General features: G+C 41.4%; 1 protein-coding gene across 2 annotated transcripts in view; it reads left to right on the top strand.

Annotated features, from left to right (window-relative positions):
- The window catches only part of ARFGEF3 (ARFGEF family member 3), a 127,025-nt gene extending 100,127 nt beyond the window's left edge, over window positions 1-26,898 (top strand). Inside the window, exons 23-35 of one of the 2 annotated variants that reach the window (XR_012801143.1) lie at window positions 1,808-1,949; window positions 3,128-3,250; window positions 5,798-5,901; window positions 6,281-6,425; window positions 6,860-6,988; window positions 9,773-9,949; window positions 11,786-11,900; window positions 13,879-13,981; window positions 15,913-16,044; window positions 18,742-18,872; window positions 23,193-24,393; window positions 25,001-25,972; window positions 26,053-26,898. Coding sequence is in view for 1 of the 2 variants with exons in the window: in XM_075597828.1 (XP_075453943.1) it covers window positions 1,808-1,949; window positions 3,128-3,250; window positions 5,798-5,901; window positions 6,281-6,425; window positions 6,860-6,988; window positions 9,773-9,949; window positions 11,786-11,900; window positions 13,879-13,981; window positions 15,913-16,044; window positions 18,742-18,872; window positions 23,193-24,393; window positions 25,001-25,192 (2,694 nt within the window). In the remaining variant the exon portion in view is untranslated. Of the gene's footprint in view, window positions 1-1,807; window positions 1,950-3,127; window positions 3,251-5,797; window positions 5,902-6,280; window positions 6,426-6,859; window positions 6,989-9,772; window positions 9,950-11,785; window positions 11,901-13,878; window positions 13,982-15,912; window positions 16,045-18,741; window positions 18,873-23,192; window positions 24,394-25,000 lie in introns of both variants that reach the window. The other variant, XM_075597828.1, reaches the window with a different exon arrangement.
- The last annotated feature ends 234 nt before the right edge of the window (window positions 26,899-27,132 follow it).

The raw sequence follows: 27,132 nt of genomic DNA, 5'->3' as shown, positions 1-27,132 counted from the left end.
ACCCCACAAAATTAGGGGGAGGGATTGAGTGAGAGAGATGTTTGAGAGGAAGCAGGAGGGATTAAGTGAAGGGGAATTAGGAGAGGAGGGTTAGTGAGAGGAGAGGGGTGAGTTAAAATTAAGTGGGTGAGCGATGGGGGGGATTGGGTGAGGGGGGAGGTAGAGAGGGGAGGATGAGTGACAGGGGGAGAAAGAAGGTAAACTGTGATAGAGGTTGGAAATAATAGAGGAGCGAATAGTGAGAGGGGGGTGAGAGACAAAGGGAGAAGGAGAGAAATAGAGCTGGTGAGAGTGAGGAGGTGTGTGAGAGAAAGAGAGTAGGGCTTGAAGGGACGATGACACTGGAGGCCCAGGTGGAAACTCTAGTCCTGGGCCCCCGGGAAAGCTATCGGCAGCCCTGGCTGGGAATAACATTTAGATATGAACACATATATACACTTAGAGGGTTATCAATTTTACTGGAATAGTGCAGATCAGGGCACTATTGCACAGAAACTCCCATTGAAGTCAGAATAGTGAGAGGAGGGTTATTCATTAAATTGTGCTAATACACAGTTAAACTTGTATGCACAAATGGATATCACACTCACAATACACACTCACAAGTTAAAGGGTTAAAGGGTTATCTATGGGGTCTAAAATAACCCTAAGTATAGCCAAATAATTTCCTGAACCACTGTAAGGAAGTATATATATAGTACCGAATAAATGTCATAGTAACATAATTTTATGAATATTGTTCGTTCAATGTTATACGGTTCTGGAAATTATTATTGTCTTCCCATCAATACCAAGTTTGGGGAGCTTACAGTCGGATAAGCTTGCAGCACAATACTAAATAAATACTCTTTCAACATCTACCAATTTATCATGATGATAATCATATCTTTTAATAATTCATTTATAAAAATATTAATTTATTGAGATTTGATTATTTCCGTCAAGAATATCCCTAAATCAGTTTCTCGGAATTCGTAGTATCTGTGATTCGGAAGTTTATTCTGAACACTAGCCACAAATATTAACACTGTTTTCAAGTATGTCCTGGGTACAAAATAATCAGTTGACAACCTTATAAGTTACAAACATGTTTGAAGTAGGAAACAGCCAAAGACTTGAAAGAACTTGAAAGGCAGAAGGCGGGTTTGAGTGACTCGGGTCAGTTGTTCTAGAGGTGGGGTGTTCAGTAACAGAAGTAGATATGGGCCTTAGTGTCTGTCTGTGCTAGCATCCTCATTCCCTCGCTCATGTTCCTTCTTTCCTCTATGTTTACCTCATCATTTTTACTCGTTGCCAACCAATTGTGATCTAACGAGTTTCAGGGATTGTACAACATTGCACACTTACCACATTCCAGACCAGGGGCTGCCAACTCCAGTCCTCAAGGGCCACCAACATGGCAGGTTTTAAGGTTATCCCTGCTTCAGCACAGGTGGTTCAATCACTCAGTCGTTGACTGAGCCACCTGTGCTGAAGCAGGGATATCCTTAAAACCTGACCTGTTGGTGGCCCTTTGGAACAGGAGTGGCCAACTCTAGTCCTCGAGTATTTCACATTTGGTTACCAGTAGGTAATTAGATTGCTGCCAGTAGATGTCACTATTGGGATGGCACAAATTGCAATGAAACATTAGGTCACAGATAGGAAACTCATGAGTACATTTGCTTCGTTGTCACATATCATACAGTGGTTAAACTGCAGATAATGTCTCCGGGTTATTATCGGCAAACATTTGCATTTCAAAGTAACACGGTCAACCCCTTCAGCATGGAGAATTCATTGGCACATTACAGTATGTATTTTCCAGGTGATTACATCCATTGGAGAGCTGGTAGAGGTGTGCTCGCCTCAGATCCAGTCAGGATGGAGACCTCTGTTCAGTGCTCTGGAAACGGTACATAGCAACAAGTCTGATGTTAAGGAGTACCTTGTTGGTGATTACTCCATGGGTGAGTCTAGACGTGGTTGGCTGTTCACTATACAATATGTTTCTCTTTCCCTGAAATGTTAACAATATTTCTCACATATTTATATCATTTTAGCCAGTTCCATTGTAAACCTCTCTGATTTACTGCCCCATCATCAAACGTGCTACTTGTCTTTAATTTGCATATTACTACTGTGTGTATGTATACAATTATTATTTTAAAATATTCCTCTTATTCAATCTTATTTGAAAGTATTTTTTTTCTTTTTGACCCAAATTTTGATTTCTCCTACACATTTGTATACAATATATTGTTTCTAGAATGGCCGCATAGAAAAACTCTTAACCTCTTAATACCCATATTGACACCTGACACATTCATTTTGTATTATAATTAGAGATATGAGAAACTATCCAAAATGCATTTGCAACATTTTGTTTTTGTGGGGGGGGGGGGGGAGAAGGTTCAAATTTGGTTCCTGGAGAAACCTTTTGCCAGACCTTAATTGGCTAAACATTTTGCAAAAATCACACATTTGCACCATGAATTTCTAGTTTTCACCAAAAATCAGAGCTCAGTGAGAGTTCACAAGATTGATCATTTATTGTGAGATGGGTATGCTACAAAATCCTCTCGCGCTCCCTCCCTTTCTTCCTCTCCAGCCAAAGCATTTTCTGAGGATGCAACATCTCTTCTTACAAAGACTTGTTGAATTGCATTCAAGTTCTGAGTCACAGTGCTAAAACTTGCCAATGTCTGAAACCTTTCTAATTGTATTCATTTCTTTTCATCTCAACACCTTCACAGTGAAGTCTTGTATATTACATGTACAGTATATTACACAGTATGTCTTATGTTTTCCCTATTTATTTATTATTAACTCAATTACCTTTCTTTACTTTAACCTCCACATTCAAAATGTATAGTTTCTTGGCATCACCATTGTATTCCTTTGTTGGTGGTCATCTGCAGAGCAGCTAGATGAACCAATAAAATAATAAAGTGTGTCATTCAAAAGCTATTTAATCCATTCATAAGTTTCTTTATGGTTTCATTTTAATTTTTATGTATTTACAGTTTTCTAAATAAAGTAGTAATTAAAAAAAAAAAAAAAAAAAAACATTTCAAAATTATTACTTATTTGTCTTCATTTACCTTACGAGATCACAACCAACAGCGATCTTCCTCTCTTCCGACAGGGAAACGTCAGGCTCCAGTGTTTGATGTCTTTGAAGCATTCCTGAACACAGACAACATTCAAGTTTTTGCCAATGCAGCCACTGATTACATTATGTGCCTTATGAAGTTTGTCAAAGGATTAGGTACATCAAATGCCCGTCATTGTATAACTGTGATACAAGGCACAGACATGCAGTAGGTTCTGTTTTGTTAACCTGACAACATTAGCTTGTTGAAGTATGCGTGTTGGAGGTTACCTGATTCAATTGAGAAACTTAAGTAACAATTGGCAGCACCGTGGGTTCCCATCATGTAGTAACCCGACACCAACATGATACATTAGTAGATTTTGTTCTTCTTTGCATAGTTCACAAATGGAAATAACAAACACACTTGTCCTTTGACACTTCACAAGCAACATGTTACTTGATCTAGTTATTTAGCCAAGACAGCATGTACAGTATCTAGGTTTTAGGCCTCGTTCAGGGTGCAGGCTTCGGAGGGAGGGCGTGCTGCCGGAGCTGCCGTGGGACACAAAGTATTCAAATTGAATACTGGTTGTCAGGGTAGCAGCTGCCCTGTCTCCGAAGCCCGGAGTTGACGCTGGCTACAGTTTTAATAGACAAAAAAATCGTTTTTTTGAAGCTGCAGCAGCGTCACTGGAACCTCGGCAGCCAATGAAATCATTCTTGAGAATGATTTCAAGACTGCAGCCTCGATCCCTAACCTGCCTTCTGTAGCCCCGCCCCCTCCCCGCCTCCTCAACTCCTGAAAACGTCTGCTTGTGATGAACACACATCGTCCAGCAGACTGCCGCCCTCCCTCCCGAACGCCCGCCCTCCAACTCCTGCCTCTGGCACCCTGAACGAGGCCTTAAGTAACAATTGGCAGCACCGTGGGTTCCCATCATGTAGTAACCCGACACCAACATGATACATTAGTAGATTTTGTTCTTCTTTGCACAGTTCACAAATGGAAATAACAAACACGCTTGTCCTTTGACACTTCACAAGCAACATGTTACTTGATCTAGTTATTTAGCCAAGACAGCATGTATCTAGGTTTTAATCTGTTATTTCACTCTGATGTGGTGAAGTAGCAATGATATTTTACACGTTCTTTTGTTGTCAGGACTTATCTAGAATTGCAAACAATATATATGTGAGATATTCACAGCAAACAGTGGCACATTCTGTATTTATAGGGGCCTATTCACAAAGCAGTGATAAGTGGTTTAGTGGGCGATAAATGCCCTTATAGCATGATGCTGCCTGCTCTGCTAGTCACAAAGCAGTGATAAGTGGTTTAGTGGGCGATAAATGCCTTTATAACACGATACTGCCTGCTCTGCTAGTCACAAAGCAGTGATAACAGTGCAGTATCGCGCTGTAATGGCTTTTTATATGCCAAAAAAATGTCAAACCCGCCGTTTTTTGCCTGTAACTTCTATTCACAAAGCAGTGATACAGTAAGTTTATCTGTGTATAAAATCTTGCCATCTTTTTTCACCAGCTAAAGGCTGGCGCAAAAGAGATTGAGACATGCATAAAAGCATTAAAAAAAATTTCAGCACAGTATTGATACCAGAGGCGGATGGGGGCCCCCGGGTGGTCCCCGTGGTTGTCCTGGGCCCCACAGGTGTCCAAGGGTCCTCGGATTGTTTTTGGGGGCCTCCAGGTTGTCCCCACAGGTGTCTGGGGGTCCTACGGATGTCCAGGGGTCCACGGGTGGTCCTCACAGGTGTCCGGGGCCTCCAGGTGGTCCCCACAAGCCCCACGGGTGTCCGTGGGTCCTCGTGTGGTCCCTGTGGGTCCTTGGGTGGGCCCCACAGGTGTCCGGGGTTCCTCAAGTAGTCCTCCCGGGTGTCTGGGGGCCTCCAAGTGGTCTCCGTGGGTGTCCGGGGCCCCCACATGGGTCCGGGGGTCCTCGGGTGGTCCCCGCTGGCCTGCAGTACCAATCCTGTGCCGAACAAAAATGTGCAATACACTGATATAAATACACCCTCCCCCCCACCCTCCCCCACCCCAATGCATAAAGTACAGTAATGGGCAAAATTACTATTATCCAGATATGGATAATAGTGCATTTGCCCATTTAAAATAAAACATAAATCAGCAGCATAAAGTAAATAAAACTTGCACTGACCCCTGCCACGATGAAGGCTGTCATCATCCTCATCTTCATCCTTATCCTCCGTGGACATTAACAATACAATAAGAAATACAATCTAATGACCCCTAACCCCTTAATCACCGTAGTGGTTAGTAACCGCTATAGTCAGGCACTTATTCCCATGACCTGTTATTTATATTATTTGTTATTTATATGATTGTCACGTATTGCTACTGTGAAGCGCTATGTACGTTAATGGCGCTACATAAATAAAGACATACAATACAATACATGAGGAACTTTCATATTGGTCCCTTAAAATGTTTCACAACTTGCAACGATTACAAGGTCAATACAGCTGCTAGAACATTGAACTACATTACCATTGCAGAAGCAATGTCTTGTTAATAGGCAACATAAACAAAAAATTGCTTTTTAATTTAGTGAACTCCAGGTTTGACCATGAAATATTTGAGATATAAACAGTGGCTTAGGTAGTATTAATTGCAATGTGATATTTGTTTATATCATTACATGGAAAACCTTTCTTAATGTGCATATTTTTTACTTACTTTCAGGGGAAGTGGAATGCAAAGAGATTGGAGACTGTGTGCCAGGGTCCAGCTCAACGTCCACAGACTTGTGCCTTCCAGCTCTGGATTACTTGAGAAGATGCTCACAGGTACAAGACGATCAGAAAGAACTTTCATTATGTGCAGTTTACTATGACGCAAAGCTCGCGCTTCATATGCATTGGATACGGACACAGCATATACAATTTTACCAAGCTGAATTTTTTGTGGGGTGTAGCACAGGGGCCGGCACTCCTGACACCGAAATTAGACATTGAATAAGGGATGATTAGAAAACACATGACATAATTGCAAAGTTGGAAAATGCATTAATATTACATTTTGAAAGGTGTTTTAATACTAAAGTATACCAAATGAACATTAGATAAACATTGACTGTAGTTATTTGGAATGATTACCCTGTTTTCTGATGTTTCCTGCTATTATTGTTATTCCTAAACATGTTCTCATTTTTCCTGCTTCCTGCAGTTGCTGGCTAAAATCTACAAAATGCCATTAAAGCCAATATTCCTGAGTGGACGTCTGGCTAAATTGCCCCGGCGGGTTCAAGAAAGATCAGCCAGCAGTGAAGATGGCTTTGAGGCTGTTCTTTCTGAGTTTGATGATGACACTGGTAGGTGTTATTAGCATAGTAAACATCTTTTTAACCTTTTCACGTTCAGAACAACAATCAGGCTTAAGTTTCTGCCTCTGCACAACTGATGGCTTCAGGACTTTTCAGAAATCTGCTCAGTAAGATAGTACTTAAGAAAATGTTCTAGAAGCCGAATTTATGATGAACTGGAATGTTCATTCTCGGAGGTTCCAGGCAACACAGTATTGAAGGAATCAATGGCTGTGATTCGCTATTTCCTAAAATCAAATGCATTCTATGCATTTAGGACATTCTATGCCATTCATTAGTTGTACAGTACATGAGATGTGGTATGTAGAGTAGCTATGAATAACTCCTGACATTCAATATTTCACGGTGGGAAATCATCAATCTCAATGTTGTCTTATGAATGTGCCTTTATTTTAACCTACTTTTTTTTTTTATTCCTGTAGGTCTTATTGAAGTGTGGATCATTCTTTTAGAGCAGCTGACCGCCACAGTATCTAACTGCCCCCGGCAGCACCAGCCACCTACTCTGGATTTACTTTTTGAGTTGCTAAGGGAAGTCTCTAAAATACCAGGTAAAGGTCCCTTTTGTTTGATAATCTGATGGATAAATAATACCTTTTCTTAACCTATATATTGAAATATCCATGCTGCAGCAAAGAAATGTTTTGGTTGATACATAGCAATTTTAATCTGCGCTAACAGACATTTGGGGTTTACGTCAGGTTCAATTTGGCGGACAGTTTTGACACACATTCTCCTTTTGTTAGACACATATAAACATTCATTTTTACTACATACCATTTGCATCTGTACGCATAGCGCAGTCCATTTCTGTGCACCAAAAAACATTTAAATAACCAATTGTAGACGCCGATGGTGCAAACGTCAGGTAAGTACAGCACATTGGCGCACTCAAGCCTTATTTAAAATGAGATTTCTGTGCACCAATTTTGCACCAAAAAGCCGTTTACAACACTTAGTACTCAGGCCCCATTATCTCTAGCACATGTATTTTGCATTCTTTGCTGTGGGATGGACAAAATTGCTTATCTGAAGCTCATGGCAAGTAAATCTGTAAAAAGAATGTATCCTCTCCCACTGGATAGTCCCACTAAGTTATGACTTGAATAGCCCCAGGCTACAGTATATATGTAGCCACTTTACTTTAAAATGCGTTGCACTACAATCTGCCCGTATACAGTAGAACAGCGTTTCCCAAACTTTTTTTTCCGTGACCCGGTTATTTTTGAACTTCTCCTTCGTGACCCACTAAAAATGTTATCGCCTATAGGTAAAATAAAACAGTTATGAATGTCCATACAGATTTCATATATTCTCCCAATCCCCTCTATTCTCTTTCCCCCCCCCATTCTCTCTCTGACCTGCACAGACCAACACAGACACAGACACCCACACAGACACAGCCACTGCTGGCCTGCACAGACACACACACCCAGCCACTGATACCCACACACACACACAGCCACTGATACACACACACGCAGCCACAGACACTGACACAGACACACACGCGCACACAGACACACACGCACACACAGACACTGACACACACGCACACACGCACACACAGACACTGACACACACGCACACACAGACACTGACACACACAGACACTGACACACATGCACACACAGACACTGACACACACACACACTGATACACACACACACACTGATACACACACTGATACACACACTGATACACACACACACTGATACACACACACACACACACACTGATACACACACTGATACACACACAAACACACTGATACACACACAAACACACTGATACACACACACACTGATACACACACACACACACACACTGATACACACACTCTCCCCTATACACACACAGACACACAGTGAATTACAGGCAGCGACGGATGTGAGTGACTGGAGGGGGGGGGCAGGGGAGAGAGGAAAGGACGGCGATCCAAGCAGGCGGCTCCACCGCCTCCCCCTGCCCGCCAGCGACACCGCAGCCACCATTGCCCGCCCCACGCCCATCTGGGTGGATGGGTGGTGTACAGTGACTGGGTGGATGGGTGGTGTACAGTGGGTGGGTGGTGTACAGTGACTGAGACTTGGTGTACAGTGACTGGGTGGGTGGTGTACAGTGACTGGGTGGGTGGGTGGTGTACAGTGACCGTTGGTGTACAGTGACTGGGTGGGTGGTGTACAGTGACTGGGTGGGTGGTGTACAGTGACTGGGTGGGTGGTGTACAGTGACAGGGCGACAGTGACAGGGCGACAGTGACAGGGTGACACTGGGTGGGTGACTGTGACTGGGTGGGTGACAATGACTGGGTGGGGTGACTTACCTTGCCGCCGGACTCTTTCCCCTGCTGCCCCCGATATCCCCGCGGCAGCTGCCCGGGACGGGTGGTGGGCTTGGGGGCGCGGGAGGTGGGCTTGGGAGGGGGGGGCCACGGGAGGTGAGCTCGGGGGGAGCGCGGGAAGCTGGCCGCTGGGGCAAGTGGGCCGCAGTAGGAGTTAGTACTTCCCCCTCCATCCCACGTAACGTGCGGGCCGCAGTAGGAGTTAGTACTTCCCCCTCCATCCCACGTAACGTGCGGGCCGCAGAGGAGCTGGTACTTCCTCCTCTGTCCCACGTTGGAAGCGGGGTGGAGACCCTGCTTGCCCTGCGCATGCGTGCAGGACCGCGGGGGAGTCGCCGTCATTTTTTTTTTTAACTTGAGCGGGAGGGAGGAGGGGACACCGCACGGCCAGCCTCGCTGCGACCCGGCAATTTTGGTTCCGTGGCCCGGTGCCGGGTCGCGACCCACCATTTGGGAAACACTGCAGTAGAATATTGGCCAACATTGAAAAACTTATTTTAGGGAGATTTAGTATTAAAATGCAGACGGTTCCTACAACTTCCATTGCAATTAAATATTTATTATCATCAGGGAGACAGCAGAAATAATTATACATTGTTCAGACAGAAATCAGGGATTTTGCCTCATAAATAGGGACATCTGGTCAGAATGCAGAATAGTGGTGAAATCCGACACAACTGTTCTATTTAATCAATTTGATTGTTTTACCCAGTCAAATATCTGTCTTTTTTTTACCATTATCAATAGTTCAATGTGGATGTCCTTTTTCTAGCGTTTCTCCCTTAAACAAATAAATATCAGACTTACAGTTTATCTAATTAACCAATAAAATCATTAGATTCCTTGTAACCTTAAACACTTTAGTGAACTGCTGCAACACGCTGTGAAGGCCAACTATTATTATGCACCTTTGTATGTACAGTAAACATCACGTACACATCTGTGTTACGTAGATAGCTTGAGATGTACTGATGAAGGTCTTCCTCCTTAGGCCCAGGCTTTGCTATCTATGCAGTTGTACACCTTCTTCTGCCTGTAATGTCTCTGTGGCTGGGTCGCAGCAATGGTGATCACTGCTATTGGGATATTGCGTCTGCGAACTTCAAACACGCTATCGGCCTCTCCTGTGAACTGGTAGTGGAACATATCCAACGGTTTATCAATTCAGGTAACACATTTTCCCTGGTATTCCATGTAAGACCGTGCCTCATTGTTGGGTGAAAAGGGAAATATTGACACTTTTTAGACGTCTCCCAATGGGAAAGGGGGAAAAAAACGTATTTTCCATGTGCCAAAAAGTGCTATGGTGCTGGTGCTGTAACTTAGTAGTTGAATTTGTTGCTGAATGGTGTTTATTTTGTCATTGTTTAACCATCACACAAATTCATTTTCAAATCTTAGGCTGAAATTAGCAATGACACAGAAATTCTAATAATATGACCAAGGCATTTGGGCCACTCTCAGCTAAACATCTCTTTTACAGAAAAAAGCAGAGTGGTGACGTATTTCATACTTCCTGCAATGCCTGTGTTTGTCATTGTCGTATTGCTGCGTGTTTATTTTTGGGATGCGTGTGGAGCTTTCAGACAAGAATGATCTTAATTTATTGTCGAACACTATTTTGCGAGGAACCTTAAGTGTAAGCAGGATTTGTGAATACATCCCGTGTAAGAAGGATTTGTGAATGTGCTCACAAGTGGTCATTTTATTTGCTGTATAGTGGCGGGTTTTTGTCACTTTGTTACCCATGATAACTTATGTAATATGTGGTTGAAACCTCTTTGAGCTTCACATTGCAAAGCCAGTATAACCATTCTCACACTGATGAGACCCATGATACAGCTGTCTGTGGGTAGGTTTACTGGTTATGTATTTCTTTAACCCAGTCTGTGCTGAAAAGCTGTGTTAAACGGCAGGCATGGGCTTACAGGTCCATGTTAAAATAGACAGGAAGCAAAAGGTTCATGGCAAGTAAATCTGTCAAATTAATATATATATATATCCTCTTCCACTGGACAGTACCAGTAAGATATGACTTGAATAGCCCCAGTGTGCTCATTTGCATGTAATTTCCCAGAATCCCTGGCTGCAGTGAAAGCACTGTATGCTAAGTGATCATGGAAAAAGGGAGGGTTGCAGACCTGTCTGAGACATGTGAATGTGCTCACAAGTGGTATTTTTATAAGAAGAATATGTGAATGCATCCTTAGGCCTCGGGCATGGTCAGCGCTTAGGCGTGCTAGCGCTTACCAGTGAGCCCCTGCAGCCGCAATGAGAGCGGCTTTAGCAGGGGCTCGCGCACGCTTGTGGAAGCGTAGGTCTTAGAAAAAATTTAGTTTCAAGCGCTCACGGGAGCGCAGGGCCGGTCACGTGAGCGGTTCGCCCAATGAGGGCGAACCAGCTCCGTGACGTCACTGGCCCGCCCCCCGACACGCCCCCGGATGGCGCGCTTACCAAGGCCAGGGAAAGCACCCGCTTTCCCTCAGCCTCAGCGCGCCTCCGCACGGCTGCTGCAACCCTGGACGCAGCCTTACCAGTTACACAAATTTGTGGGCATCAGACTTCCACAAGTACACTCAAAAAGTAAATCCCACATAGTATCATGATTATAACAGATTAATTACCATTTCTGGTACACCCATTCATTTTTGCTGTTTCCGTTGTATTGCATCTGTGTTTATTCCCTCCTCTCTTTCTATTTGCTTGTCGTCCAAGTAGCTTTCTTTATCATTCAAGAGAAAGGGTCCCGTACATTAACCCCCACTGCCCAGCGAATGTTTTAGCTTCTCAGATTTGTAGCTATTTGGGAATGTCTTGCATTTTGAATATACAGCTTAATTGTACAATGGAGCTGGGTTTTTACATTGATCAACATGAATGCCTATTGAAAATGTACAATTAATGCGTGTAAAATAAAATCTATACTCCTAGCTGTAAATAACAAGTGCAGGTAGGTAGATTTAAAACTGTGAGTACAGATGTTAAAGTGGTTTTTCCCCCCTAGATATTTGCTACGAGATCATGATCAACACAATGTTGAAAGAACTTTTCAAGTTGCTGGTAGCTTGCGTGGCAGAGCCCACTGAGGCCATCTCCAGGGTCGGCTGTTCCTGCATCAGGTAAAAAGGTGGAACTTGTTCACAAAAATGTATATTCTTTGCACAGATTCCTTCAACTTTATATATGTTTAAGTCTCAAATAAAATGCACTTATTTAGCCCTTCACTTGCTGCAGGAAACAGGGATGCATTACAAATGATGTTTCTATCTCTTCTAGGCTTCGTAGTATTAACCATCACTGTCTTAACACAGTGGGAGGGGGGGGGGGAAGAGTATAGTAGTTCATTAGCTTGGGATATATTCTGAAAATCCGGTCTGTTTTACAATGTAAGTATTGTGACTACAAGTGAGAGGCGAGGGACAGCTATGTTATTGTGACTGAACTTTTTATTAATATTATTTTTCTTATGTAGCGCTGACAGCGTATACATGGAGAGTGGCTGTCATTATGAGTCCCTGCCCTGTAGAGCAGGGGTGCTCAACTGCAGTCCTCATGACCGCCCAACAGGTCTGGGTTTAAGGCTATCCCTGCTTCAGCACAGGTGACTCAGTCTTCAACTGAGTCACGGATTGAGTCAGCTGTGCTGAAGCTGGGATATCCTTAAAACCTGACCTGTTGGGGGGGTCTTGAGGACTGGAGTTGAGCAGCATGCTGTACAGCATACAATCTAATACTGGTGTCTGAGGCACGGAGATTACGTGACTTCCCCAAGGTGACAAGGAGCTGACAGTTAGATTAAAACCTGTTTGACCAACTTCAGTGAGTGACGTTATCACTGAGCAGCCCGTTATAATCTTATCAACATTCAAATGAAACGTGTCTTTTTCAAAATGTATTTATTTTGCCCTCTTCCCAATTTACCAGCGACATTAAAACATTTCTACACTTTTTGCATTCCCAAAATACTGTGTTATGAATACAGGCAATAAATTGTATACATTTGTCATTTTCTTTTCAATACTGCTTTAAAGCTGCAGTTGAAGCAATATCCTACATGTGTGTTTTTTTTTAATAAGTCAGTTCTGTACTATGAGAAAATACTAAAAACATTTACAAAGTCACAGCCCCTTCAACTTCTGAGGCAGGCTGTGGCTCTTGAGCCCTGCCCTCTCTCTAGCAGTGCACCAATTGTATCTAGTAACTGCCTGGTCACATGATCTTCCCCACAGAACTTTGCATTCTGGGTAATGCAGTCCACCAAGAACTGAATTAAATAACCCTGAGCAAAGCGATCGATTACAGGAGAATGGATTGATCTACAACTTAGCTAATCACTTGTCAGTGTGCAGATTGTATTGATGCACATATTGAATGGGGAGAAAAAAACGGCAGCTTGAACTGCAGCTTTAATGAACTGCCTTTAATTACCGGCTTCACGAAAGAGTCAGACAAATGTTACAGATGTAGCATGACTTACTATCTCCGGAGCCGAGGTCAAAAAAAGCAAAAATCCACCACTCCAGAGAATGCTGCAGGTAGGGATGCCAGGTGTCCAGTATTGAACCGGACTGTCCTGTATTTGGACACACTGTCCAGTAAAAAAGTAGAGGTAATACTGGACATGTATGTGTGTGTCTGGTATTACCTCTCTGGACATAGTGATCTGACCTGCTTGGGGGGGGCGCAGGATTTCCCAGAGCAGGGAGAGAGCAGGGCTGTTGCTAGGGGGCTGGGCAGCTTCCTCCATCCTTATTGGCTGCTGCTGGGTAATGCAGCCAATCAGGAGGATGCATCAGGAGCCCAGGGGTGGGGCCAAGGAGAGGAGGAAACAGCACAGAGAGGTGAGAGGAATGTGTGTGTGTTTGTGTCCAGCGCGTCACACCTTTCAACATTGTGTCCAGTATTTTTGGAGAAGCCACCTGGCCACCCTAGCTGCAGGGAGACCATGCTTCCGGATCAGACCCCGCAGCAGCATTAATCCTCCGGTGCCCGGGCCACTGTGTGACTGCAGCTTGCCTTGGTGTTGGAGACAGTAACCCTCCCTACATCTGTATGTTGTCTGTAAATAAACCTCTCCCGTTTGATTATTTTTTTTAGATATATCCTGGTAACAGCAGGGCCGGTTTTCACGGAGGAAATGTGGAGACTGGCATGCTGTGCTCTACAGGATGCCTTTTCTGCTACACTGGAGCCAATGAAGGTAAAAACAGCTCCGCGTACATCGAAGTGGCAAATTGTTTGTAATAATTAAACTATGGGGTTTTTTTTTATCAAGTTGATGAATGCACCAGTCATTGAATGCAGTCCCATTTTCATCAGTTAAAATGTGTTTCTTCGAGAAAACACATTAGCTTTTCCTTTTCAACTTGATTTAGTGGTGCCTTGTACTTTTCAGTTTGTAATCAATCTTTAAAGAACTAATTGAAAATTTAAGTTGAGCACATTTTTCATGCACTATACAATTGGTTATTAAAAACTGTTCAATAAACCTAATGAATGCAATATTTTAACGCATATCCACAAAGCTTATTATATGCAAATGTTGTATATCTCATTAGCATCGGCTTAATGTCATGTTAACTTCCAATGGCATGTTGTTATGCATCTTACCTATAGGTGGCGTTGAGAGCAAGGGAGAGAAACAGACTTATTTTCTATAAAGTACCATGTGACTTAAGTTATATACCTCCCCAAACACTCCTTCATATAGATGCTTAAGTGGTTCTGGCTCTTCTGTATGCTTATAGTCACATACATTTGTCAAAAGTTCCTAACATTAGCGGCAAACTGGAAAACCTGCCACGTGGATGTAATGCTTCGCCATCACTTGGTAAATATGCAGCCGTCTATAAAAATGTGTTCAAATATTTGGGAAGCAAAGGCACGACTTGCACACATCGCAACCAAATGCTGTATATTTCCTCACATAACACTATATACTACATGGCCTACAAACAGACAGTTGTCTCACAATAACAAATAAGAACATATCCGAGACATCCACAGAAAATCTGACATTTTTCTTTTTTGTGTAATGTTAGTTTGATCCAGTTTCCATGAACAGGATCTTTCCCAGACTTATTGTTCAACAAGTGCAGAAAAATGATGCAGCGCACCGCATCATTTTTCTGCACTTCTGGACATCACTTTACAGCAGCACGCGATGGAGGGGAAATTCTGGTGAAAGCAGTGGTACAGTGAGTACATAGGGCCAGCCCAATGAGGCAGAGGAGGCTGTCTTAGGACTACCTACCCCTGCCTTCAGGGTATCTGGTGCCCGAATTTATTGAGACTCTAATGAATGTATCTTAAATAGTCAATATCCAGATTGTATTCCCCTCCTACCTGTGTATAGGACACTTTTGAGCACCTTACCTCATCCTAACCTAATTGTTCAACAATGTATTATTATGAATAGATTTTAGTTGCAATGCCTTCCCCATTGACACTAGCTAGCCTTTACCTCACATCTTCAATGCCGATCCCTACATTGAAAGAAATATAGGGGCCTATGTATCAAGGCAAAAGTCGAGAAATTCGGCGGAAAATAAATACAAAATGCTAAATAAATGCACCGTATGCGTTAAAGAAAAGAGTCCCATTGAAATCAATAGGATTTTTTTTCTTTGATACATTGTGTACCATTTGTTTGTCCCAGAATGGCTGCACTTTTGCCTTGATAACGGAGACCTCGTGCTTTACATTTTAGATACAGCGGGAGATTGACTACAAAGTACTTTGCTCCAGTGCAGCATTTATACTGGATTTGTCCTAGTGTAAAACGGCAGTAAAATATTATCATTTGGTCTTCTACCCTCCATTTTACATGTGTCCTCTAATTACATAGTGTACAGTATTCTCCTACAGAACCTATATCATGATTGCCCATATTTACTAAGTGGTGTTATGCCATGAGACACCTTCGGGCACCAGAAGATGTTTTATGTCATGGCATTGCTTAATAAATATGGCCCAACATCTCTTGCATATCGTTATAGGTATAGTTTCTTGTTAGTAAACATTTAGACATTGGACTCTAGGGAAAGGGGATTGGCTGAATGCTTTTGAAGGCCGTAGCTGGCTCATAACAATGCATATTGATGAACTGTTTTCATGTCCGTCTCCCTGTAGAATTTGTTGGGCTATTTCCACAGTGGCTCAGAAAGCTTTTCTGGAGATGCCTGTGAGGTCAAAGTGGCAGCACCGTCTCTCTCCCCCAATGCTGAGGCTGAATACTGGAGAACCCGAGCTATGACTCAACAGGTATGCCCCGCATGAGAGAGAGATTCAGTATCTGCAGAAGGTTATTAAGGAGTGAGGGGGGTTACATTTGCTGCAATAAAGCTGTAACAGCATAATATGAATGAGATGTGACACACAGCAGGTGCAAGTATCACATGCTGCATTGACCAAAACATTAGCCAAACATTCTATCTTCATACCTATTGTAGCTAAGATACACAACTGCAGCTAACTAACTTCAACTCGACACTACCTGGGAAATATGTTAATTTGGATGTGATTGTCACGAATGGCAGACCTGTGAGCACGTGACTTGTATATGCAACAAGGGTTAAAACACACAGCTATCCAGCTGACACATTTATCTCCCTGCAGCGACGCTCAAATGCGTAATGTCTACCCTCAATCTGTCACAATATATATCTTTAATCGCTGCCACCACCAAAGATACGGAAAAATACAATCGTTAGGGTCCTTGGTCCCTGTTTACTTAGCAAAATATGCATTTAGCACTAGAAAATCTATTGTAGCAAAATGTGTCCGAAAATCTAATCACTCTTCAAAAAAGTGCAAAGTTCAATCAGAGCCCAAAGCATTACTTATTAAACTTTAGATTTAATATCCAAAAATAATACAGTACTTGGATTATATAAAAAAGATTATTACAAGAACATACAGTACAATAAATGCAGACTGTTTCATCAAATAAAAAGGAGTAACAATAGATTTATCTAATTATGTTACCGCATAATATCAGATTGCTTCAGAGAGGGCTTGAAGTTGAAAATCTGGAAACCCATGTGTGCAATAGACAAACGCACCCATCTATGTTCAATTTTTAATTCATTTCTCAAATGCATGGCTTATATCCTAAACATTTCTGCATTGGAAAACAGCCTAAGCCCACCCTCTCCTCAATCTGCAGCCAGTTACATTTCTATAGTTTAGGAGGAAAAAAAACAGCTTTCTTCTCTATCCAGAGCTGTCTGAATATATAAAATCTCCCATATCTTTACTCCTATAATACTTATAAGAACGCCATCTTCACTGTTGCATCTTTATCATTTATATAAACATGTAGAATCCCTTTTGCCAACGCAACTAATACTTTTGCATGAGAAAACCGATATAACATAAACCAACCAGCCATTCTTGGTATCCCTTTAATCAGCTGATTGCAACTGTTACAAAGATTCATCTGTAATTCTCGTGAATCGTTGTTAGACCCATGATATCTTTATTTTTAGTAAATCTATTCTGGAATACCTTCCTGGCCACACACCCTGGTATTTACAGACCCCCTCCAGGAATTCCTTTTAAGATACATAAGTGTTTTCATTTATTTCTACTGTCAGAGAAGAATTGTGAAGCTAGGTTTCAATTATCCAATTTCCAAAACCAGGTGTTTAATTAGATAACCTTATTTCTGAATAAACACAACTAGGCTGCGGTTTTACCCGCCATACAAACCATTTCTTGTATTTTAAGACAATTTGCAATTAACATTAACCTCTGTGCCAGATTTATTCAAATACTGAATATCTTCTGGCATCATCATGACAGTGATGTACAGTATAGTCAAATGATTTAAATTGGCACATTTATCAGGTGTGTTCACAGGTTTCTCTCCACACATTGTGGAAAGGAGTGTCTGGGGAGGAATGTAAGTCACTGGGTACTCTAGTATATTTCAGCGTCTGGATGGGAGTAACGCCACCTTTATGCAAGATATACTTAACACTACGTTATTGGAAGCTAACGGAATGTTGTGCGAACTTGACGTTAAACCTATGCTAATGAGATATACAGTGGCTGTTGTTTATGCATATAATTAGCTTTGAGGACATGTGTTAACTTGAGGGGAAATCACGGCCATTATGGTTCTTGGTAACGTCATGTTATGAGCCCCGAGTTTACAGAGCTTTGTGGATCTGGCTCTTTGTTGGTCTGTCCCTTTAACACAGTGCCGAGACTTCTAAAGAGTGCCCGGCTGTGTCATTTATTTTTATACTACCCCGATGATTTGCTAGAAAACACCCATATATCTGCTATGCTACTTATGAGGTCGCCGATGTTTGGTTAGAGTGAATGTGCTCTGTAAAACCTTCTTTTTTTTTTAAACTCATAGCTGCATGAAATGTAAGAAGCTATCCTTTATTCACTTAATGCTAACCTGATATTGAACAAGGCTTACGCATTCTTGACAGACTTTTACCACGGTAAAAAAAAAAAAAGGTGAAATAGCTACAGTAGATACATTGATTATAAGAGATACATGTTTAAAATCTTGCTTGATATTACTGGATTAAAAATAATTTTATTGTATATTAGTTATTTGTGGTTCACCAAGGACCTTCTGATGGGTGAATTTACATTCACTTCCTTAAGTAACTTAAATTGGTTACAGAGCGCTACAGAATATGCATCCATGGATCATCAGTGGGAATTTTTTTACAGAGATTTCTTAGCATGAACGAGATAATGTGACTGAGTGGTCTTTGCCACAGTTTAACTTGTGAAATGCAGTACTTTTAATGGGCAGATAACCTTCAGTAGCACCTTTTTAAAGAGTGATTCACCTTATTTCATAGTATTAGACTCTTGAAATCAGGCACAGTTCCAGTTCTCTTATAATAGAGCAATGATAAATTCGCATTGCAAGTACAATTTGCTTTATGATATTACATAGTTAGCGCTCTACTCATTTCTGCTTAACAGGTGTTCATGTTGGATGCACAGTGTTCACCAAAGACACCGAACAACAAGGAAGGCTTTGAGCATGCCCAGTCTTGTGTGCTCATTATTGAGTTGCCTCCTGATGAGAAACCGAATGGGCACACCCAAAAAAGGTAACTAATTATCGCACAGTCAAACAAGATCCAATTGTAAACAATACGCTCCACGTTTACTAAGCACTGCTATTGTGTAAGGCACCTTCTGACCTATTCTAAAGAGGACGCCTTTGAATGTGCAAGAAGGTGTCTTATGAAATAAACACCACTCAGTAAATATGAGCAAATGTAAGTAAGATATTGCAAAGGAGGAAAGAAAACAGTGCATAGAGGTGAAGGTATAATGGAGGGTATGATGGGAGCAGCCGAACAATAGGGTAGTATCACTGGTTAGAACACTAAGCAGCTTTTCTATATTTTAGTTTAGTGGAGGGACCCCCCAGCACTATTATTAATTGTTACTTCGTTGTTGCAACATGGAATATGAGTGTACTCTGGATACACATCTCTCTGTATACAGTAAATATATACACTGTTAAATGCAATATATGAGCATTTTTTGCAAATTCATTAGGATACATTCAGTATTGTCATCTGAGAGAGTGAGTCCAGAATAAACCTTGGCAGTGATGTTGGAACTGCGCTGCCTTTAGAAAAGCAGCTTTTCTCATAATTGAGTTTAGCTAGACAAGGGATTTCATAGCACTTTTATTTATTTACAATCTGTGATTTATGGTATTGTATTCATTATTTATCAGTATGGTCTCTTTGGTATATAACTGAATTGTGAACTACAATACCTTATTCCAAGGGAGTCTACATTAAATTATGTATGTGAACTCATAGTTATCTGAGAGCAAGTTAACCTATTATGAACTGTATGACTCCATATCTGTACATATGCATGAATCCATTAATGAAGTGTTAAGTGTCATTGTTGCAACTTAGGACCTACTGTCTTATAGTTGCTTACCAACATCATTGTCATTAGCGGTTAAGTTATGGCAGCAGCAATTATAGGTCAGGGCATCATGTGTTAGTTTTTATTGATTATTTTTTCACCATCACGTTTTTTTCACTTATAAATATTCACTTATAATTATTCAGTGTAAAAATAAAATAAAATTAGTGTCGTGTGTGCCGCGAATGTACTTTCTGTGGATGATAGTTTGACTTTGTCAACCTTTCATTTATGTGTTATAACCAATTAACCTCAGTACATAGGTAGCACCCATTTTTGAAAAATTCAAACAATATAATTATAATTAATTTAGTGGACGGTGTTTTCCATTGTGTGTTTGAACATTATGTGTTATATTTACTAATTAGTGTGTTATGGATTAACGGTAGTTGGTAAATATGGACTAAAATAAAGCAAATTCTATCCGTAGGACAGAAACAGTCACGTATATATTTCCAAAAAAAGAAAAATCGCTATGCGCAAAAAGAGAAGAAAAAAAAGTGCAGTCTGTTTGAAATAGATGTGTTCAACTCAAAATAAAGTGTACTTATACTCAAAACAAAAACAGGCATACCCCGGTTTAAGGACACTCACTTTAAGTACACTCGCGAGTAAGGACATATCGCCCAATAGGCAAACGACAGCTCACGCATGCGCCTGTCAACATGTCCTGAAAAGCAATACCGGCTCCCTACCTGTACCGAAGCTGTGCGCGAGCGGGGAGTCTGTGTATCTTGTGTTCCTGTATGTCAATAGTCAGATCCATTCCGTGGCAGCCTCTGGCATTCACTTCCGTGACCTCTCCTCACCTCTCCTCTCCCAAGTAGCTCAAAAGAAAAGCTATTACATGTAGTATAGTCAGTGTAACAATACCCTAAATATAAAGAACATTACAATCTACACGATGCACTCACAATTGAGGTAAAAAGCATCTTTCATATGCTGGAGGAACTGCTCTCAGCACCGTGGTCTCAGGTTGCAAGTTCTTTTGGGTCACGTGACACACCCGTTCTCATCTCGCGGTCTTTCGCCTGTGCTCCGTTTTTCTGCTCACTTCTGCACAACACCCTGCGCATTTTGCGGGGCTTCATAAGGGGTGAAAGCCACAGAATGCAACCCACTATTGACATACAAAAACACATGGTTGTTACTTGAGTGTGTCATCTCACTTTATTTTGAGTGGAACACATTTATTTCAAACAGACTGCAGGGATTTTTCTTTTTTTTGGACTTTCTTACAATATGCTTTACTTTATTTATATTTAACTTTATTAAACATGGTAAGTTTTTCTTGTTAGTTTGCGCTTTTCATATGCTATTTTGTTACACACACTTCCAAGTAAGCTAATTGTATCCCTTACTTGGTGCCTTCAAACTTACTGCTGATGTTGTATTTTAATGTGTGCATTCATTATTGCCGTAATTCTTGCATGTGCAGCCATTCACAATTGATTAATTCTCTGCATTTTTCTCTTCTGCCTCTAACTAACACTGTGCTACTAAACAGGAAGCTGGGGTAAGACGCTTCTACTTTGTACTGCTATCCTGCATCATTTGGCTATCAAAGAGGGAATATACTGTATATCCGCTTGAAAACTTTCAGAGCTGCAATGCTTTACAATGTGTTACATGCCCTACTTGGACAGAGTTAAAATATCACCATGAACTGTGAATAATAACAAATGCTTTGCTTTAGCTCAGATCTCTTACCAGTTTTATGGCATGTACAAACCTCGCTGCTCTACTCAAAAATAGACACTGTTTTGTTAGGGAAACCGTTGAGCTTGCTGGTCCTACTTTCTTGAAACCTGTTTTCAGTATCTTTGTGCCATTTTCTATTCCTGAAAACATTTATTACTATAGAAGTCACAAGGGGTTAATCCAAAATTTTGGGGGGAGTAACTGGCTTGGTATTGCGTTGAAGAATCGTAATGTGAACCTATCTACAAATGTATTTTTGAGGCAGTTACTGCTTGCATGTAAATCTCTTACCCATGGTGTAGGAGCCTGAAACAGTTTAAACTATTTCACTAAAAAAGGGGCACAAAGCACATTGTAAAGCAATAAAGGTGTTATGTATGTACTGTATGTATGTATATATTTATATAGTCCTAACCATGTATGTCGTGCTTTACAGAAGGGGCATTAGAATGAAGGGTATCATGGAACAGTAGATGAATAAAGGAAAAAGTGTACTAAATTTTTATATATATATATATATATATATATATATATATATATATATATATATATATAAAGCATAAAATAGCCATTTTAGTCCAGTTGCGATAGTGCAGAATAAATGAGTTCTTCAGTATTAGGTGATACCTTTTTTATTGGACTAAAAATTTATGTAATTTCGAGAGTTCTCCTCTCTTCTTCAGGTCAAGCAATACTGATATACACAGGTATATATATATATACATATGAGAGAGAATGCAATACTTATATGCATACATTGGAATAAGGAATGTGTGAACTGCTAGACTGTGAAATTCCTTTTTAGATCTTTCCAGTTCTGTGTGGAGACCGCTGACCCCCTGGTGTAAGGCACGTTAATGGTCTATAAGCAGTGGTGGGATTCAGCCGGATTGCACGGATTCGTGCAAACCTGTTGCTATAATTCTCTGAACTCGCGTGCGGGCGGCGTCTACCAGCAACTCCCGGCATCTTTCCCCTGCAAATCTTCTCACTATGGCCGCGCGGCGTCAAATGGCCCCGAGTTTCCATGCCAACGGACTGCTACATGACGTAACCTCATCACGTGACGCCCATTGCTATAACAGGGCACTATGTGATGTCATGACGTAACGCGGCGTTGCATTGTCATGGCAACATGGCGCCATGTGTCACTGCTCAGCCATATTGAGAAGATTTGCAGGGGAAACATTTCGGAGCACATTGCCGCCCGCACACACAGGTGAAAGAGTGGCAGAGGGACGATGCTGGGTGCTGAAGGTAAGAAAAGAACAGGTTACTAAAATGTTTGGATCCCACCACTGGCTGTACGGTGACTTCCAGTGCCAGAAGGTGTCTTACGGCAGAAGTTGGCTTAGTAAATAAACCGTAGCCCACAGTAAATTTAACAATTTAAGACCATAGGGTACTTTGAATAACAGAAAATAATCCAGTCTCTCAGTTTGTGCCAAGGTTTGTAGTCCATAAGATGCGGTATAAAGACAACTTCTATATGGGGCTGATTTAATATTACCATATATATTTGTAATTAATGTGGACAAATGTATTTAAAAACAAAAAAAGTGACTCATTCTATAATTTCTCTATTTTGGTTCAAAAGTCCTAATGGCCATTTACTGTTCATAAGAGGAATCTGCTATGAGTGACTATATACTCAATTAATAGCAATTATCATTCCAGCAGTATATTGTGAATAATTGTAACTGTGGTAATGCACCTTTTATATTTGCACATATATTTACAATTCAGTTTTAACATACTTTTTCTCTCTCTTAAAGCATTCCATTTAGGACAATTGTAGTCAGTTTGCTCTCCCACCAAGTACTACTGCAAAACTTGTATGACATTTTGCTAGAAGAGTTTGTAAAAGGACCTGCAAACGTAGAAGATAACGCAGTGCAAATGCCAGAATCCAAAACTGTTGGATTTCTTAGGTACATCTCAATGCAAAACCTGGCCGTTATTTTTGACTTGCTACTGGACTCGTATCGGACTGCAAGGGAGTTTGATGCCAGGCCCGGGTTAAAGTGCCTCCTTATGAAGGTTTCTGGGATTGGTGGAGCAGCAAACCTTTACCGCCAGTCAGCGATGAGCTTTAACATCTACTTCCAGACCTTGGTCTGTGCCCTGCTAACCAATCAGGAGAACATCACTGCAGAGCTGGTGAAAAAGATCCTTTTTGAAGATGAAGAGCACAGCACAGACTCCTCACAACAGTGCTCCTCAGAAGATGAAGACATTTTCGAGGAAACTGCTCAAGTTAGCCCCCCTCGAGGAAAGGAGAAAAGACAATGGAGGGCAAGAATCCCATCCTTGAGTGTCCAGCCAGTTAGCAATGCTGATTGGGCTTGGCTAGTGAAAAGGCTTCACAAGCTTTGCATGGAACTTTGCAACAACTACATCCAGATGCACCTGGACCTGGAGAATAATGATGAGCCTCCAATTTTTAAAGGAGATCACTTTTTTATCTTGCCGTCATTTCAGTCAGAGACCTCGACTCCATCAACAGGAGGGCCGTCTGGGAAAGATACACCTTCAGAAGATGACAGAAACCAGCTGACCGAGAATGTGACACCCAAAAGCTTCAACGCAGGCGTGATGCCACCAAGTCCTAAGCTAGAGAAGAAGGACCAAGGCAGAAAGAAAGAATGGTGGGAAAGTGCTGGGAACAAAATCTACACCATTGCTACTGATAAAACAATAGCAAAACTTATGACTGAGTACAAAAAAAGAAAGCAGCAACATAACCTGACAACGTTCATTAAAGACCCCAAAATAGACAAGAAAGGGGAGATGTTGGGTTCAAGAGGGCAGGATTCAACCATGCCTCAAAGACCGCAGCATCTTGTGGACCAAACTCAAATGAGACACTCTTTCAGTGCTGGGCCAGAGATCCTTCGGCAGGAGAGGAGATCTCGTTCAGGTTCTACAGTTAGTTCATTCAACATCTCTACAAGAGATTCTGAGGCACAAATCCAGGTAAGTCATTACTTGAAGGTTTTTTTTGTTTATTATAACTTTTCTCTACAGTTCACAAAAACATTATCAGCTGCATCGATTTTCAGCAAATGATGAAGACTTTTGTCAAATGGTATGCAGACGCATATTGTTAATATTATGTTATTATCCCAGTCATTAAATGTAGTTATCTCTAGTGTTTTAAACTGAATACAATTTCTGTGTATATGAATTTCTGCTCCGCACCAAAGCTCAGGAACTACTGTTAAAAGCATTACCAATATTGTCTTTATTTATATAGAGCCATAAATGTACATAGCGCTTTACAGTAGAGCTGGAGGGACAACAGAGTAGTATTTCTAAATTGTTGAATTTGTTTTTATAAATACTGTACCCATGAAAAATATAGATTCTATGATTTTGGACTTTATATAATAATTTAATTAGTATAATAATTATAATTTATATAATAATGTTTTTATTAGTTTTTTGAAAGTTAACAATAAACTGGTTTTTTTTTTGCAACTTTTTATTGCCAATTATATTTTGCTGCATTTAAATTACACTGAATGAATAACTCCTTTTTGTTCTCTACTGTATGTAATGGTCTCCTTGTTTCATATTTTAGGCGTGGACCAACATGGTGTTGATCATTCTCAATCAAATTCAGATCCTACCAGATAAGATGTTCACTGCTCTGCAGCCTGCAGTGTTCCCCTGCATCAGTCAGCTGACGTGTCATGTGAATGACATACGCGTGCGACAGGCAGTCAGGGAATGGCTGGGGAGAGTTGGCAGAATTTATGACATTATTGTATAAAAATGATAGATGCTGCTAAGTGGTAAAGAGAAAAAAGGGGGCTCCATTATTTTGACATTGCAAAGTACTGATTCCAACCAAAATACAGTTAATAATGGTTTATTATATTATTTTTTTGGAATTAGAAAGAGTCATGTAATGTATGTTTAGAGGATGATCAAATCCAAGTTACCACTTCAAGTTTAGGCTTATCTGAATTAGTTATTGTCTCAATTCACTCTGAGATGAATGAATTGGGAATTTACACCATTCTTTGTCTGGCCACATTCATTATTGGAATAGAGTATGCACCGATAGGATGCCTTGAAAGTTCACATATTTGCTCAATTCTGAGACTGTGAGCTAAGTGAGCCAGCACCATGGAAGAGCATCTTCTTAAGGTAGGATCACCTGCTATTTCAGCACACTCATTTAAATACGATTGTTAAAGTTGTTGAACATAAAATTGGTGTTTTAATCACAGCACAAATTGTAACCTGGAGAATGCCTTCCAATTCAGAAAAATGTAACTCCGTGTTATAAAAAAACAATTACAACTATACTGAAAAATTACTTTAAAATCTGATAGCTGGTGGGGTTTCAAAAATAGTATCAATCCTGTTGACAAAATCCACAATATAATCAATCCATCCCCACACTGCTTGTTTAATTATAGATAGTGGTTCATGGAGAAAGGCGACTCTAGTCAGGGCCGCCAACAGAAATCTTGGGGAGGTGCCTGCAGGAGGGGACCCAAGGAGGTGCCTGCCAGAGGAGGCCTGCAGGAGGGGACCCACGGAGGTGCCTGCCAGAGGAGGCCTGCAGGATGGGACCCAAGGAGGTGCCTGCCAGAGGAGGCCTGCAGGATGGGACCCAAGGAGGTGCCTGCCAGAGGAGGCCTGCAGGAGGGGACCCACGAAGGTGCCTGCCGGAGGAAGGGAGGTCCTTACAGGCCCATAGATCTGGCACTACATGTTAGGGTTGCTGGCCCTTGACTCACCGGAGCTGGGACAATTGTCCTGGCTGTCTCACCCCCTGTCGGTGCCCCTACCCCTAGTTATTGGGCTGTGAAGCCAAGTTTTAGAGCGTTAGAAGAGGTTATTTCCGTTTATATGAATTCAGACTAACATTTTCTACACACGGAATCAGTTTAACAGGATGTTAAATAAGGGCCATTGGGTAAAAATCTCTGGTTCTGGGTGGCATCTTTTTGACAAGAAGACCAGAATTTGTGAGTTCCAGTTTAATGTTCCAGCAGTGTTCTTCTAGGAACCATTAGACAAGGCTACAGTAGATTATGAGCAGTGGTGTAACAATGCCGTAAGGAGCCCCCGGGCAACGTGACACGTGTTGGCACGTTGTCATGACAATGCATCGCCATGTGGAGTCCCGTCGCCATGACGACGCACCGTCACATGACGCAATGTCCATGGGAGGGCTGCATTGTTAAAGACGCCCCACTCTCTCCCCCCATAATCAGTTTAATTGCTGTGGGGAAGAGTGCGGGGCCTCTATAACCACTTGGTTTATCACGAGTCCGGTTTATGACTCCCTTCGGGTCCCCACGGGCTGAGGCCCCTTGGACAAGCCGGGGCATCCTGGACGGTAGTTACGCCGCTGATCCGGAGTACTTATTCACTGTAATTTGATTTTTATTAGGTGATATTGCCATAAATTAATAAGGAATTAATGCATTATTTCCCGCATGAAGGACACTGCCAAAGTAGGGGGGAAAAAACTATCAATAAAGCATTTAAACTTTTACAGTAGATTAATGACCCAAAATAAACCATAGAAATTTACCATTCTCATAATTGGACCAACATGGTTCAAGTCCTTTTTAGGAGATGTTTAGAAACCAATAATTTGGTAGAGGTGCTCAGTCCAGAAACAAGACAATTGTGCAGCTTTTTTGAGTTGCATGTAACACCTTTTTTCTGCATTGTGTTCTTAATATATGT

This window comes from Ascaphus truei, chromosome 4 (genome assembly GCF_040206685.1).
Source record: "Ascaphus truei isolate aAscTru1 chromosome 4, aAscTru1.hap1, whole genome shotgun sequence".
Lineage (NCBI taxonomy): Eukaryota > Metazoa > Chordata > Amphibia > Anura > Ascaphidae > Ascaphus > Ascaphus truei.
The sequence above is the reverse complement of the archived record's forward strand: the minus strand, read 5'-3'. Positions and strand labels throughout refer to the sequence as shown.